Source organism: Anopheles darlingi, chromosome 2 (assembly GCF_943734745.1).
Source record: "Anopheles darlingi chromosome 2, idAnoDarlMG_H_01, whole genome shotgun sequence".
Classification (NCBI taxonomy): Eukaryota; Metazoa; Arthropoda; class Insecta; order Diptera; family Culicidae; genus Anopheles; species Anopheles darlingi.
In genome coordinates, this window is record NC_064874.1 from 11,976,772 (window position 1) to 11,994,512 (window position 17,741).

Here is a 17,741-nt window from a genome sequence, read left to right on the forward strand (position 1 = left end):
CTGAACGTGCTCACCGTTGTACTTGACCGCCAGCTCGTGGATACCTTCCTCCTTCGGATCGTACCGGATCGACACGGTACCATCGTGGTTATCGTCGATCACCGGCTTATCTACCTGACCGCTCGGCATTTTCACTTCCGCTGTTCGAGTATAAGAGAAGAAGAAAGTGAAGCATTAGCAACATTCCTACCGACATCATCATTGCCATCATTGCCATCGCCATCATCATCATCGCCATCATTGATCCTCGTGTTTCGTCGACGTTGATGACAGCGAAATGTTACACAACGAACGGGGCGCTCTGGCGCTCATCTTCCCGCAAATCATCACGCCCATCAAATCGCATCATAATGTATCTCCACCCCGTGGCCGATTCGAATCGTGTCCGTGTGTGTGTGTGCTCGTGTGTGCTCAGTCCATTCCAGGGATATTTTTATAAAAATTCCTTCGCGCTTACTCGGCGCCTCTGGCCATCAGCCGAATCAGCGGTTACGGTTGGCCCGTTTTCTCTTCGTAGCCGGCCACCGGCTTAGGATCCACTGGCGTGAGGGGTCGGTCGGTGTTTGGCTCGGTTTTTTTTTGTGGGGGGATGGGATAGACCGTGCGGAGCGGAGCGGAGGTGAGCTCGCGCGCGCTCACGATAAATATTGGGTACACCTGTTGTTTTTTTGGCACAATTTATTTGGACGGATCTTTGAAAATCTCTTTGGCCATCCCCTAGCGGCTAGCGGTAACCCCCGGTTGATGGCCACACAAAGACGAAAGAGACGTCCGAACAGAGAAGAAGAAGAAGAGCAGGAGGTGCTCCGCTTGGTCACACGCTCTGTCTCACATTGCTCACGGATGCTGGATGAGAAGGTGCGCCCGAGTGCGAGCGTGAGCGCGAGCGCGCGCGCACGCCTTGGATGACAAAATTGCTGCGATGGCCATCCCTCCACCCTTCCCCTCCCTTAATAACCCCTGCACATGGGTCCGTATATTTTTTTTAAATATAGAATCTTTACGAAAGGGAATTTTCGAAATAAAAGAGGAAATGGTAACGGACTGTATTCAGAGGTTGCGAGGTTTGCGTTCAGATTAGCGCACGCAAAGGGGCAGAGAATGCTCATCCGCATCCAGCGAAGGTGTGTGTGTGTGTGGATGTCTTGCATTTGCCAGCGATCCATTTGGCGATCATCTTGGAGGAGCAACTGCTGCTACTGCTGCTGCTGTTGCTGTTGGTGCTCTTCGTAGCATAGATTGTGCTTACGGCAATGCAACAGCTGGCAGCGTTGTGGGCCAAGTGGCGTTACATTGCACGCGTCACACAATCGTACTGCTGCTGGTGGTGGCCAAAGAAAGGACTCTTTTTTTAAATAGAATTTTCGGAATCCCAGCATGTGGCCAGTTTGCCAGATGTGTCCCCAGATGTGGCTGACGTACTTGCACTTGACCTGCACTTGGTTGTGGGGTCACACACACACACACTTTCCATTCTCTCTGTTATTGTCCCTGTCTGAGGTGTTTTGTTTGTTTTTCTCTTTTGTTGTGTTGTCTTGAGAGGCGAGTAATGAACGCGACAAGCGAACCGCTCGCGTGAAGAATGAACAACACGCCAGTGAGTGGCTGTTTGGACGTGGCTTGGACACATTGTCACGACCGGCCCCCTTCTGAACAGAACATCTGTTCTGACAAAACGAATTATCCGTGCGGCATTTTATAAAGCAAAACGGATGCCAAACCAACCGGGAAGCTGCAGCAGGTTGGTATCTGAGGTCGATCATGAGCGTGATCATAGCGTAACGCTAATAAGTAAACATATGCGTCGCTTTGTTTATATAGTGGATCGATGCGAATGCGATCGATTTCGCAATATTTCGAGCGATTTGATTATAAGCGATTTGAACAACAAGAAAATCATGTGTAAAATGAAATTCCCACACGATCAATTCTAATCCACTGCAGGTCCATCCATGGAGAGGTTAGAATTCGACTGAAAGAACAAAACGAAAACCCCAAACCTAAACCATTTTGGCTACCCCGGACACCGCGGACCAAAACGGATAAAAATAGTAGAAACAACAAAAATGATCTGTTTGTTTTTACATTCCGCAATCCCTCTTTCCCATCACGGGAAAGAAAAAAAAGAAGAAAGAAACGAAAGGAGCTCACCTCCTCCTTCGGGAATGATCGAAGGGGTGGTTGGTGGGGCTGGAAATAAAAGTGCCAGGGCAGTAGAAAGCCAAGGGGAGGAAAGAACCAGCAAGGAAAAGGAAGGCAAAATTTATTATTTCAAACCTCGCGAGCGAGCGCTCGCTCGCTGCTCGCTGGTCTACGGCTGGCTGCTGCTGCTGGCCTTTCACGGCCTTTCAATCATTGCGCACTCGGGTCATTAGTGTGACAGCGGAACGAACGGACGGTGCGAGTGAGCATTTTTTTGGTGAGGGTGCCTTTGGAGGTGAAGTGAGGAGCCATCCCATAAATTATTATGCTCGCACGCACCACGCCGATCGCCCATCGACGATGGGGCGGTGGCCTCCGTCTTGTCGACTATCTGGTGTGGTTTTTAAGGGACTCAGCTCAACCGATAGCGTGAGCTCCTCGAGCACTAGGACCGGGCTCACTGGTGGAAAAATACGCGAAAAATAAGGTCAAAGCTAGTCCTGGGGGCGAGATCGGCGTACCAGTTCATGGTGAGTACACGTGTCCGTGTCCATGTGTATGTGTGCACGAGTCACGGAGAGGTGTGGCGTGCCGAGGAGCACAAAATTCCGAATTCCGAAGGCCATTCGAATGACTAATGCACTAGTAGGCAAAAACATGGCTTGCTTCGATTTCTTAAAAGCGTGTCGCGAAGAACATGTCGATGGCGATCATCTCGGAGGTGAATGCTGAGTCGCAGTTACCATTGCTGCTTGGTGATATTACAAAGGTTTAGGTCACTCGGGGCTGCGACCACGAACAATTATCTAGGCAGGGTAACAGCGCAATTCATGATCGTCTCGAAAATGAGGCGAGGCGATCTCCATTCGCATCCCCAGGAATGTACAAAGTCGTTTTGTGATGAGATCGGTTTTTGAATTTTAGAAATCGAATCAACATAGTCAGTCCGTCCGCCCGTCTGGAGCCGCGTTGCGCTTCCATGCAGATGTTTTTTTTTCCCGCTTCCCAGGGCAAGTTTATGCGCATTTGTCTATTTTTATCGAAAGGAAAAGCCATGGTCATTGATGTGATCACCGCGGATCGTCAAACGTATTGTAGCACGGTAAACGACGCACAAACGCACAAACATTATCATTTATTTTGATTAGCATTGAACATACAATAGCTAAAAAGGCGTATTAACCGTCTTCTAAACACCACAGGGTTTTCCGGTTGTCCAATCATTCGCTAGAAGGTTCTAAGGCAAAGAAAAACTTCTTCAAAATGTTGCCTTCCTTGCAAAAAAATATGCTGTACCAATGTAGAGAATACGGAAAGATTTGTTTGATCTCCTGCAAACTACAACAGCATCGACAAGACACACACACACACACACACACACACACACACACACACACACACACACACACACACATTCAGGTACTTAATGACATCGGCATCCGGAAAATGCAAAAAAAACTCTCGTGAAAACATACTCGCCATACACCTCGCAGATCACAAGGAAACCATCCGCCCGTTCTACCGCGTACGCACCACGCATTGCCGTTGCGATGCTCATTAGCGTAAAAGTAAATGAAGCATACTTTATGCATTGTTTAGGTTTTCCCCACGCTCAGCGAACGGTCAGTGGTGGTGGTGGTGGTGGTTGGCACGTGCACATACCGTCGAGGGAGGAAAATATTTTTATTTGATTCTTTCGAACCCATTCCCAGTTCCCAGTGGGGCTGACCACTTGAGTCAAATCCTACGCGAGGTCCTCTCCTCTTGAGGACCCCCTCGAGCGGGAAGGGGAAGTTGTTTATTTTAGACGGTAAATGTATAAGATTCCGTCTCTGCCGGCTCTGGCACGTGGTAAGTCCGCCGATCGCTGTAGAGTGTGTTGAGGAATTGCCGAAAACGATAAACAGCCCTTTCTTTCTCGTTCTCTCTCTATCTCGATCTCCTTCTCTCCGTCTTCCGCTCTTGAGGATAGCCAAGGGATTAATTTCAAGTGCTCGTGATTCGTGTATCGCTGCGAAAATCAACAAGTCTCTTAAATCTCTCACTCTCCTTGGCACAGTACCTCACGCGTACTACGCTACGCGCTAATTGATGGCACTTGACGCTTGGCGGCTTTAAGAGTGCGCTCGGGTTTGGGACGTTCGGGGACGCGTGCCACTTGTTTCGGTTTTGTTTCGTGGAGCAGTTGGCAGCAGTCGAAGCCCGGGGGAAAACCGAGGGCGAAATCCACCTTTATCCCGCTTCGACACCGAACGAGCAACGAGCAGCAACGGGCACGCTTCATCGGCATCTTAATGGGACGGATGTGTGAGTTTTGTTGCTTTCTATGATTGATGCTCGAATTTCGGCCCAATTCGAAGGGACAGTCGAGGGACAGTTGAACGCTTGGGCGGCCGAGTTTTATGTGTCGTGTCGTGTTTGGCACGTGCCATTTAACGATTGTGTTTTGTATGATTTAAGTAGTTAACACCCGATGAAGTGTTTCGTCCTAACGTTGATCCACGGAAAATGTTGTCGAGATGTAAATGAATGAAAGTTTCTTAGCATCGTAATATCTTAATAGTGTAGAAATGTCTTCAGAAGTTGAAGATTGATATGAAAGAAGAAATGAATCTTCATTGTATTACAGTATATCTAAAATCGTATCTAACAGATTGCAAAGCGTCATAGTGTTATGTCTCTAAATATTGTGTAGTTCCTGTAAAATACAAATAATCATTTTCGCCCATCTCCAGTAGTGTACCAGCACCTTTCATCTTCAATGACAACCAATGGTGATGCAGTATATGACATAGAGTTATGGAAATAAACTTCTAGAAATCGAAATCTACTATCAACCAGGATAAGCAATAGCAGTTCTATTTAACGACAATTCTCCTTAATCATCCCTTTACACCACAAAAGACCTTCTATAATGCAATATTGAGATTGCATTGAGGTTCCTTGTTTTCAAAACTCTCAGCTCGGTTGCATGTGACCTGCTCAAGAGGTTGAACGTATTGGGGGGGCGCCTGTAAAATGTATTTTCGTTTTTACAAGCCATTACTCGATGGTGTGCTCGTTTCATAGCGCTCGCGAAACACGCTTGTACTTATTTTAAAATCATTTCACACATTAAAAAAAAAAACCCACCGCTACCAGCATCAACATGTCGTACCGTTCATCATAATTTCATGCTCGGTGCTGCAAGGCACGGTCTCGGGGTTGTCGCGCGCGCTCTCTCTTAGCCATCGTGTCCCCGGTATCATCCCCTTTCCCTCTCCTCCTCTCCTTTTACCTTTATGGGTGTGCAGAAAGAATCCAGCCATCATGTTGGTCGGCACGAACTCAAGGTCAGAGTTTTCGTACACCGGCACGTCCTGCTCGATGAAGAACACCCGGACCGTCTCGCGCCGATCGTGCTCGGAGATGGTCATGAAGCGCGGAAAGCTTCGATAGAACTGACTGTACTCTTCCCAGGACGCCTCGACCGGTTCGGTATCCCGCTCGCCGTCGTCACTCCACATGATTTCCGATTTCCGATTGAACGCGCGCAGGATAGAAGAGTGTTTGGTGGTGGTGGTGGGGGCACTGGCTCTTTCCGCTTTACTTTCTCTCTACTCTCTCTCTCTTTCTCTTTCTCTCACTGCACTAGCTCCTCCGGTGCTCTGCGTTAGTATAAGGGGAATAGGTGTGTTGTCCTGTTGTTTCTTTTGGTTGGTTGTTTTTGGTTTTGTCAAACAGAAAACTAATGCGCCCTCGTGCTATTCGCGGAACACAGTAGTAGTAGTGCATACAACGAAAGTCCCTAATGACGACAAGTACGTCTCCAGGACGTGCCAGATTCCTCGCCGTTTTCGAGAGGATACATCTCGGGATGCGTGCGTCAAAGGCGATCGCCTCTGCCATGCAAGGATTGTTGCTCCAAAGAGGGCAAGTGTGTCCGATGGACGTTTCATGTCATGCAATGTGATCGTGTCTGTGTCTGTGTCTGTGTCGGTGTGTATGTGTGTGTGTGTGTTTTTTTTGCGTGCTTGTGGGTTCTGGAATTCATGTGGAGTGCGGAGTGCAGCTGTCGGATATCTTGCAGTGATGAGCGATCGAGTACCGAACCGAATCGAGAAACAGACTCAGAGAGGAAGGGAAGGATGGAGAGAGACAGAGAGACAGAGATAGACAGGGACAGAGAGGCTGAGCCGGCCATGAAAAGGCAATTCGAGTGAAAGATGAGATCAATTATTTTGGGGGGTTCATAAATTTGTAAAAAAAACATTGATCCGCCTCTTAAAGGATGCTGTGACACTCGCCGGATCCGAATTCTGTCCTGTCCGGCGATCCTCAAACATCCGAACGTACCTTAACGTCCTGAATTGGGGGTATGAGTTTTTATTTTTCTAATTTTTCTGTTTTTCTTTTTGTTTGTTTTGTGTAGCTCGAGATTCAAGGATTCGCAACGCATCATATTCATCAGTGAACACTGCTGTGTTCGATACCAACAGCTGCAACCTCGTTACCCTCTGGACCCTTCTGGAGAGTGATGAAGGTGATATTAGCCTCAAACTTCTCTTCGGTCAACAATCCTCACTGCATCCTAAGCTGAGCTGTATCCTCACGAACGAACGAACGAACGAACGAACGAGCGAACGACGGAAGTCGTGGATCCATCCAGAATAGACTGGATTAGCTGGCATTACTTGGTATCCTTGGCACAGTGATCGTTGGTAACGCGCGTTGGTACAGGTCATCACCGAGCCGAGAAGCACTAAGGCACTAGGCCACATTGCCACATTTACATCTTCAGAGCCACTGACTGACGTGCGTACCACGCACTTTCGCATTGCACATTATCCCTTACCTCAATGACCAACACAAAGCCCCCCCCTGGGCGGCTTGATGATCTCTTTGGATTCGGAAATCGCAGATCAATCAAATAAGTGATCTGAGGAACGAAAAGGCAGCACAACACTTTTGTCGTTTACTTCTGTGGCGCAAGTTTTGACTCACTGCATGCGGTGGTGTTTGGAGTGAAACAACCCCCCAAGGAGAACACGGCCACTCACTCGTCCATACACGCACACACATACACACGCACGCACGCACGCACTCCTACACACCCGCATATACACACACACGCATGCACGCACGCACGCACGCAAACTGATCGTTGCGCGGTGTCCTGAGCACTGAAGGTACTGAGCGCTGGTCTCGCGGCCGGAAGATCGCGGCAGGTTCCCGCTGAAAGGACGTGCTGATGAGCTGAATACCGAACGTCAACTGATAAATGGTCCCGGGGCTGGGTCTCGGGATGCGATGCCGAAGCGAAGCACTGTCGGACCCATTTCGCGTCCTCCAGCCGCTCGCTCGCTCGCTCGCTCTTCTCTGTCTCTGTCTTTTCCACACCCGAAAATCACGCCGGGGAAGGGTGGGAGTGTCAGATCGCGGCGTGTGATCGTGTGTGCTTCCGAGTGAACCGATCCGAGTTTTGACCATCGGCATTTGGACCCGGACTCCGAACACCAGTAGGAGCGTGCGTGTGCGTGTGTGTGTGTGTGTGAACCCTGCCAGAGAGGAGACTTCGTGGAGTGCGAGCAACAGGGTCCGTGGTTTTTTGGAGCGATCCGAGCACCGACCAAGATCGGGCCGAACGAACAGATGTGTCGCGCCGCCGCCGCCGGTGCCAGGGTGATGATGTATGATGGTGGTAGAGTGGTGGGCTCTTGGAGGGTGGTGAAAATTTGGGAAATACGAATTTCCACCAGCACCAACAGCATCATCATCATCGCCATCATCATCGGTAGCGGTAGTACCACTACCACCAAGGGGCAATCCGGCCACTGGTCACTGGATTTTGGGGACCGATTAGAACTTCGGCACCCACGCGCTTGAAAAACCCACGAACACGTTCGGAGGAGGTAGACCGACGATCACACGATCACCACAGCCCAAGAGCATTTTAAGACTCGTCCGAATTGCAATGTCCGAATCGTGGTACGGTTGCATGGAGTGCAGTGAAATGTTCGCTCGCGAGCACTTTCATTTGACATGCCGGATTTGACAATTTGAGCGTGGCCAACTTCGACCGTCAGGAATAGCTTATTGTGTTCGCTTCATTGTATCGCTTATGAAGCAGCATAAATTGGTGTATTTGTAAATGATTTTTGAGACACAATAATCTATTAAGTCTACTGTTGTACACGATTTTTACAGTCGCGAACTGTTATACTGTATATGAATAAATTTTCTTCAGCACATTTGTGAGGTTATGTCAACGTTTTCGGTTATCTGGCTTCAAATTTATCCCTCAAAGTTTGTTGAGTTCACACACAAGCTGACCTCTCTCTCTCTCTCTCTCTCTCTCTCTCTCTCGTTCGCCTCTACTTAACGACATTCCGGGCGAATGCTTCCCCTTGCCTTCCTTTTGCTTCACTCTCTCTCTCTTCCCTCTGCTGATGCTGCAAGGGATCTCGTAGCTTCCGTCGCACACATTTCATCGACACGCAACAACGTCGTGTGTGCGTGTGTGTGTTGATCGTCTCGGTAGCTCGTTGAATCATAAATTTATGCATTTTTATAACAAGACCATCGCCGACCGACCACCAACCAACCGCCATCCATTCGCCATCCGTCCCATGAATAAAGCGAAACGGAAAGTCGACGCGGCTGTTGGCCTGGCCTCTGGTCTGGTGTCCTCTTTTTTTTCTGTCCCGTCCAACCCTTGCCCCCCCTCCCCGAGACACATCGCAGCAGCAGCAATCACATCAATCCCTCTGGTCACGGAAGTGGCGGCGGAATTGCGGGCGTTTACAACGTCCGCCACGAACGTCGCGGCCACGAGCGATCGTGTCGCAGTGCCTGTGCCGCCAGCCGGTTCTGCCGGTTTGGGCCGGAGGCGATTATTTTTGGAGCCGATGAAATGGGTGACAACTGCGCAACCACACGGGCGTCCCCTTGCCTGGACGCCTGGTCGGCTTCACATCCAGCGCTCGCCACGCACCACACGGTGCAAAAGTCCCGAAAATTCGGCCACCAACACACCAACCAACCAGCAGCACATTGCGACACACGCATTGACGCTCATTTTGCGTTCACAATCGACCACAACGGGCGGTTGGTTTCGGTTTCGGTCTCGTTCTTCTCGGCTCCAAAGATGCGTTGAACCACCGCGTAGCCGAAGGAGATAAAAATTCGTTTGTCGTCACGCTGTCACGCTCACAAAATGGTTGTCGATCGGCAACAGCGAATCAGCTCAGACTGAAATTCATTTGGAAGCAGAAAGGTTTTTTTTCCTGCCCCCCGGAATTTATTTGACGATCCGCGTCTGGTGAAGTGAGCCTTTCACAATAATCATTATTGTGTCAACAATACAATAACTCGCCTTAGCAATAACATTGAAGGTTGCCATTTGAGGTGCCGAATGGCCGACAGTTTGGCCTCGAGATAGATGTAACATTTCAGCAAACATCAAACAAACAGCATCAAAGAAACTACAAGTAAACTACTGCCAACGCCAATACCGCGGCTGGCAGCGAATTGTCTATGGAGCAAAATCAAAGCAAGGGAAGCGAGGGCCACCAGCCAGGTCCAGGCCTGCCACTGGATCGTGAAAAATATTTTTGTTTCGCAACGAAGCGACATAAATTAGCGCAAACGATGGTATCCTCCGGGGTTGGCACGGACACTGCCGGGCGGTCCCAGCCGGACCAGCGCCGACCGCCAGATCGCTTTGTCCGGTCCGGATGAACACGCTGGATGTGGTCCCCACCGCCCCCCCCCCCTCCCCCCTTCCTGGGTTGAACACAAATTAGTAGCTTTAATTAAAATACTATTTGCCGGTGATTTAATTAACATTTTCCGTTAGCCCGCTGGTGCGTTGTCGCGTTGAAAAAGGCCCGCACGAGAGAGAGAGAGACAGTGAGCGAACGAGAGACGATCGTTTCTCGGTGGACAACACCGGCCAGGCCGACCGATGGACGTCATTTGTAGGGGATGAAGGGGTTTTAGCGTTGCGCTAAACGGAACGGTACGGTTAAGGATGCGATGACGATAGGGATCAAACGGCGGGACACGCCGTTGGATGCCGAGCGATTTTGGTGCAACGTGCAACACAAGTTACATCTTTATCAAAGGTCCATCACACACACGGACACGGACACATTGCATCCTGCCAAGCTGGCGTCGTGCGCAATACTCGCACCGTTATGTAATGGTAACGCGTGGCCCACGGAGGTGATGGTCACGTGCCAAGGAGTGGTCGTGTCGCTTAAAGTGTTCAATTTGAAATATTTAAACAGCAAGTAGTCGTTATCACTCTGCATCAATCGTTGCAGAAATTGATGATCGAGATATCAGATACCTCGCACCGAAGCTCCGAAGCTAATAATAGTTTCCGTAAAGTGTTTGGCGATCTGTCAGCACGACGCACGCACCTGAGTTATGGTTGTACACTTGTAGCGCCAGGCAGGACAATCCATTCTCTCAGCTGCAAACGATGATGATCAAACGATCGCTATGAAATGAAATGCATTGGCAGCAATAGCAGCAGCGTGGAGTGACAAATTGTACAATAAATTACACTCCTAAAGTACGTCAGGGGCGTGTACTGGTGAGTGTGTGACGAGCAACGAGCGCATCCAGGATGCGGTTTGAAGCCAGCACACGACGGATGTGAGGTGCCGGAGCCGTGATCGGTGATCGGTGGTTGCACGCCATGTTTTTTGCCCGCCCATCCGCGGGGCTGCTGTCCAATTCCGGTCGTCCTCCGGACTTGTCACGTCGGTGCGTCGTGTGTGTGTGTGTGTGTGTGTGTGTGTCGTTCGCTCTTGCAGGAAACGGGTTAATTGATGAGCTTCCCGATGCACCGCACCATCTCGTAGTGGTGTTGAATCCCTTCCACCACCATCACCATCGGTTTGGCTGGACAATCTTAAGGAGAAGGGTGGAGGGAGGGGGGGGGGAAAGAACTTGAGATCTGCAGCTTAGCCACGTGGTACAACACCGCTCCATGGCAGGGCACAAACAACAGTAACACTCGAGCTCGCTCGCGGCTTATTCATAGAAATTGGCTAGATATGAAGCTATCCTCATCCCCCGAACCCGTGGGGGGGGGGGGGGTAAGGTGTTTCCGTTCCGATGGGCCCCGGCATGCCGTGCACCTGCGGTGATTTATTACCGACCTAATGACCTTCACAGCTGTCACAGTGTATCATTCTCCGGCCTCGCCCTGACGACAGCGAGATGCGAGTGTATGGAATAGAAGAAAAAAAAGCAAGCGCCTCTCTGTGGGGTGACCACTCGAAAACCAAGCTAGTGGAGCTGAGGACTTTCCTTCATTAGTATTCCATTCCGTTCGTTTGTGAAACGAATAATAAAAAAAAATCAAGCGTCTCCATCGAATTTACGGAGCACCAGGCGCCTCCATCGAACACCAGGCGTCTCCATCCGGATTTAGATGCACGATCGTCCAACTGGGATGGGATATGGGTGCTCTACAATAGAGCCCCGACATGCCGCTCCCCTCGACGTCTTTGATGTTGTCTCAGCCACGACCGACATTCCGTCACGGACAATGAATTTAGTTTTCATCGTTCTTTGGTGCCGAAGTGGTCAACGCAAAGCGAAGGGTGGTCTCGTCATCCCATAAATCGCGTCCCGGTTTTCGGTTGATCGGTAACGAAAGGAGAAGCGTCTGAAATCGTTCATCTTCGGTTGAGCATTCTTGAGGCAGACCGATCGTGATGATGTCATCAGCAGCATAGATATGATTAAGCGTCTATGCGTAAATCATATCTACGCGTGTCAGTTGCGAATTCAAATGCTCGAAACTATCTAGCGGATAGCCAAATGAACCTATCGAGTGGGGAAACTCCTAACGAGACACCCTAACGCGTCCATAAGCTAGCAAATCGGCAATCGGCGATCATCTAAACTATCCACTCCATTTGGGGACGAGGAAATTTAAGATCCACTCTCGCATATTCACAGATCCATCGTACAACTCAAACGACACGCCATTGGCCGGACCTAATCGGCTTGTCAGTCAGTCAGGCAGCGCGTGTGTGTGTGTGTGTGTGTGTGAGGAAGAAGAAGCGCGAGCCCCGTGGATGACGCTACTAACCGACCCGGCCGAAGGAGTAACTCTTTTCGCGACAGCTGGGGAAGAATTTTTATAACCCTCCCCAAAAAACGACCTGTCGGCCAACTGGTGCTACCGATGCCGATGCCCGTGCCGTTGCTGGATTCTGGCCGGACTGGTTTGTGCCCCCGGAGCGGATATTTATATCGCACCACCACCACCACCACCACCACCACCAGGCACCACCAGACATCCCTTTTTCTTGCAGGGGCTGGGGTGATAGAACGTTCCCGTTCGCACGATCACGATGTCGCCATTCGTCGTGATAAATTCGGCGCTGATTTCTAGACGGCAATGGCGATGGCCAGCGACCGAGTGAGCGAACGAGCGACCACGGACCCGGGCACGGACCCGGGGACACGGCCCCGGACTGTTGTTTTTTTTTTTCTTTCTTCTGTTCGTGTTGCTTCTCCCCGATTACACCGCCACAAACCATCGAGTGGCGATGATTCGCAAGTGGTGGTGGTGGTGGTGGTGGTAGTGGTGGTGGTGAAAGGAAGAGACCACAAGAGTTGCGGCTCGTGCTGGTGGATTGGATCAAACTCTGTCGAGCGAACATCATCAGTGATCGCACATTGCGCATTAATCACGGGGCGATGGAAGACGCATGAAGACCACGCCTGGCCACCACCACCACCACCACTACCACGACCACCTCGAAGGGAAGGACCGTCGTGGCCGAGATGCGCTAGGCGCACCTGTTGCAGTTTCGAACGTGAACGTTCGGTTGGATGACGCGATGAAGCGATGAAGCCACGACCTGGATCTCACGGTCACAGCACACCGCACCGCACCACCAGTAGTGCACCCTCTTTCGCGATGCAGCTCCTGATGATCGTGATCGTTTCGATTGCGAACATTTTAATTAAGCCTTCCAGACCAACGATCTCGACCTGGATCAGTCTTCGATCGTCTTAAAGTGAGAGAGAGATCTCCTCTTTCCCCTTCGAATGGCCTCTAATCCCGGCTCTAGCATCAACGGTAGATACTGGATCACCGGCAGAACATTCCGGACGGCCACGATCACGTAAATAGTAGCGCCAGTTGCAAGTGACCTCAACGGCAAACGGCATCACGAATCACGATGCTCGTCGCGACCGGAAATACCGTCCAGATACCGGCGATGACGGCCGGGATTTCGGGCATCGATCTTTGATGTGATCCCCAGAGCACAAGTCGCAGCTGGCCTGCAGAGTTGAAGATAAATAATTCTACCGTCCGGCTGTTCGACCGTTTGCAAACGCCGTCGCCGTCTCGTATCTGATATCGTTAAGACCGGCGCGATGGAAGTAATTAACTCGCCCCTCCCCGGATCGGAAGTGATGTGATACCGAGTCGGGCGAGTATACGTTGTCATCGCCAGCGCGCCTGGCACAAGATAGCACAAGATCAACAGTTCCTCCGGCTCGTGGTTCGTGTTCGTGTTACGTAAGCGATCTTTCTCACACACACACAGCAGATGTCCACCGCAAAAACACCGCTGCGCTGATATAAAATGTAAAAAGACAACAGCCGATCACGGCGAAGGAAAAATAAACTTCCCGCTTCCCGCTTCCCGCTTCCCTCTTACTGTTCCGTAATCCAGCCGCTGGTTTCGGTTTCCTGATCCGTTACGAGCTCTTTAATCCACCGGCCGTAGCCGTAGTAGCACCACCATGAACCGGGGGACCCGGCGACACCCGGCTGCTAACACGACAAATGGCGACAGTTATGCGAATTGATGGTTCCCTCTCTGGCCAGTTGTTTATCCCCCACTCGGGAGCATATTAACAATCGTTGAGAAATATGCCGAGTGGGAGTGAAGCGCCGGTCGTCGCCCGTCACCAAACGGAATGTGTCGCGTTTGTTCCACGCCGGGCGGTTTGGACCGGAACCGGACCGGACCGGAGTCGAAGGCCTAGGCCGGCGCCGGCGACATGTGTCGGCGTCGCTTGATGAGTGTAGGCCCATTAGGCCACAGGGATTCGATGGACAAGGAACATCGGAGACAGGGAGAGAGAAGGCACTCATGGCATGTGATCTGTTGTTTTGATTTTCCTCCTTCCCTTTTAAGCTTCCTTTTTTCCTGCCGCGGAAATACGAGTCCGACGAGTGCTTGAGGTGCTCGGGAGAGGCTGACGCTTTCACTCATAAATATGGCGACATCGGCAACATTTTAAAATAGTTTCCACGCCTTGGTTGCTGTTGTTGTTGGTTGCGGTCCTGCTGCTCGATTCTAAACGTACCATCCGGTGTTGGTTGGAATGAATCATTCGTCGCCCTGCTGTTGTATCGGTTTCAAACCGATTCACGGGCTACTCGTCCCAGAACAACAATAACAACAACAACGGGGCCTCTTAAAATAAATGAGCCCCAATGCCCCAAAATGATGACGCGCTAGCATCGCTATAAATCATCCCGCGTTGAATCATCGACCGAGCGGCCTGCGACTAGACTGAACCGGATGCTGGATGCACGCCACATGCACATTCCACACATTCTCGAGCATTCTCGATCGCGTAAGCATGCCATCAACGTCAGAGTGGAGTGGAGTCCCCGTCCCCTCCACCGGTAGTAGGATCGACACCAGCTGGCAGCTGAAAGCTGGTAGTTTCCATTTCAAATTTTGGTCCAACATTAAGTAGCCGCCGATCGGTTTCGGGGTGCCAAAATACTGTGTATCCGCACGTCATTAACAACACAGTGGCAGCGACGCCACGCTAGTGTCACTCTCCCTGTCTGTGTGCGGTGACAAGCTCACGTCAAGAGTGCGAGCACGATCGTGAGGATCGCTGTCGGCAGTTTTTTGATTGACGTGGCACGTTGGCTGCTGACGTGCTGCCGTCAGGCCAATTGACGGGACCACTAATAGGCCCCCTTAGGGTGGTCCCAGATGGCTGCCATCTAGTAGGAACACGCGTCCGAGGATCTGCGTAAAGATGAGTATCGTTATCACCTACCTGTTACCGTGCCACCGGTTTGTGGGAGATGAAGTCGTTCGAGTTTGAGCTCGCGTAAACGGTTCACCGATTGGCTGCTGCTGTGGCTGCTGCTGGTGTGGCTGCTGCTGGTGGTGGTGTTTGTGCTGCTGTTGATACCGTTGTTGGTACCGTTTAGTTGCTGGCTATCGTGCTCGGTAGTACCGTTCGTGGCGCTGCTCGATTGTTGCTCGTGCTGCTGGACGCTCGAGATGCTCTCGAGATCGTGCTTACCGTTCACAACCCGTTCGCGGATCTATATCGAACGCAAAATTAGTCGTCGCGCATTCGATGGATCGATGGTTGGCGCTGGCCGCAGTTTTACTTACGAGAAACTCTTCGCTGGCTGTTTGCTGTATGTACTGCTTCGATTTCGATACCGAGGATACCTGCTCGATGAAGGACTCCTGATGCTGGTAGCTGTGGTTTTCGCTGACCGCCGACGAGCTGGTTTTGCTCGTGGTTGCACTCTTCGTCACCTGCTCCTCGACGTTCTCGACGGCCTAGCATGCGGAGAGCGATAGATACAAAAAGAGAGACAGAAAGAAGAAAGGAAGGAAATGAAAATGATTAGAGGATTAGGATTAGGTAGCGGTCATTGAAATGTTCGATCGAGCATCGTGAAATCATGGTGACGTTCAACAGCAAAACCCACAGAAACCGGATGAATGGATGACGAGGAGAGTCGGTTGCTAGATTGCTAGAGAGCTTGGCATGTCGCCGATCCGTTTACGGTACATTGCATCCATTTCCATTCATCCTGCCGCCTCGATCGTGACGATCATGCTCACTCTCTCTCTTTCGCGAAAGGATTAGCGTTGCAAGAACATGCTGCTGAACAGCGAAAAACGATTTCGAAAAGCAAGAAGTGCGAGCAGCGACCACTACTCCGTATGCCAGCACCGTCGTCGTCGTCGACGTCGTCGTCGACGTCGTCGGGCAGAGGCAGTACGGTCTGTTCGCCACATATTAATAAGACGTATCGGAGACAGGTGTCACAGCGCCGCCAAACCTGGTCGGCTGGCATGGAGAAAATGGGGTACCGAGAAGCGAACGAGCCTCACTCTGCGAGCTATGCACAGATGTGTGATCCACGGTAGCACCACGATCAGTCGGTTGGAGAGACAGAGAGAGCGAGTGAGAGAGCAAGAGAGAGAGAAAGGGACACCAGGACCAGGGCGTGCTAAATTAAGAATAGAAAGCCAATGGCGATGAATAACCGGCGATGAATGTTTCAGAAATACGAAATTGTAGTGTCTTCGGCCCACGCTCCGATTCTACTGCTGCTTTAGTGCCTGCCGCAACCACTTAGCGTGCAGCGCATTGAAGTCGCTGGCAAACGGTGTTCTCGGCTCTTGGCCGACCGAAAACGCCTGAAAGTAGGTAGCGAGCGAGTTTGGCAAGGATATTCCCGGCCCCAGGCTACTAATTGTGCGTCACTAATTGTGCACTTACTACTGGGGGCGCTTACTAGAGGAGAGAGTGTTGGTTTGGCGCTTGAACAATGCAATTAAACTAATTGGTTCCATCCATGCACACACTACCCGCCTTGGGGTGCCCGTGACGCCCCTTCTTGGACTGCACCTGCTCGGTTTAATGTCCATAAAAATTGGGTCAAGGTCACAGCAAGCGGCGCTGGCCATACCCTTGTTGCTGTTGATGCTGCGGCTGCGGTGCACCTGAAAGGTATGCAAACTCTCGCAACCATGCTGGAACGTTGTGCTGCAAGGCACTTTCATAAATCTCTCTTTTGTAACGATTTTATTATTGTTTAAATAGTCCCTTAATATTTAAACAACATCTTTTAGACATTGATCACTAACGAGATGCCATTTCATCTTTCATATCGAGTATTCGCCAATCTGGATATTTGTTAGAAACTATTAATCAAACTTGGCGATGCTTTTTGAAAATTCATACTTTGTTAACAGACTGATATGCAACATTCAATTCCAGTATATTCAATCACAGTAAGTGCCTCATTCCTTGTAAAATTTAAAGGAGCATGTAATACCAAACCATTCCTGGATTTCCTTGGCCTTCCATTTTCAACTGGCACAAAACGCGAGACGATGCAATTTGGAGCACCCTCCGCGGAAAGCCGCAAATCGGCATTTAATTTCCTGTGTTTCACGTTATAAAATCACGACGCGAATGGCCTCGGCGAGTGGTTTTTGTGGAATGGCAATAATAAAACGCTCGAAACGCTGTTTATGTACCACTTGTTGGTGGGTACCACGCGAGTCAGGCACGATCGCTCCATCTCCGTCGCTTTCAGGTGTTTAAATCAATCAGCGGAGCAAATCTCGTGGAGTGAGACACACACAGAGGCAGATTGTGGTTGCGGTCCACCCCGGGTGCGGGTGTCAAATGGAACGCATTTATATATTTAGATCGGGCTTCTACTTTTCCGATGCAAAACAAGTTTGTCCGTCAGTCAGTTTCATACCAACACCCGCCGGTCGGCGGGACTGGCCGGATTCTAAATCTTTCACGCACGGTACGACCGTCGTGAGGTGCGTGAGACCCGA

General features: G+C 50.6%; 1 protein-coding gene across 5 annotated transcripts in view; it reads right to left on the reverse strand.

The window, feature by feature from the left end:
* The window catches only part of LOC125948262 (filamin-A), a 46,139-nt gene that overhangs the window by 3,595 nt on the left and 24,803 nt on the right, over window positions 1–17,741 (reverse strand). For 3 of the 5 annotated variants that reach the window (XM_049674159.1, XM_049674158.1, XM_049674160.1), the window contains 3 exons: window positions 15,540–15,713; window positions 15,193–15,466; window positions 1–140 (listed from right to left, as the gene is read on the reverse strand). The exon at window positions 1–140 is cut by the window's left edge and continues 171 nt beyond it. In XM_049674159.1, the coding sequence (XP_049530116.1) occupies window positions 1–140; window positions 15,193–15,466; window positions 15,540–15,713 (588 nt within the window). Of the gene's footprint in view, window positions 141–5,419; window positions 5,790–6,976; window positions 7,391–15,192; window positions 15,467–15,539; window positions 15,714–17,741 lie in introns of those variants that run through there. The other 2 variants (XM_049674161.1, XM_049674163.1) reach the window with 2 other exon arrangements.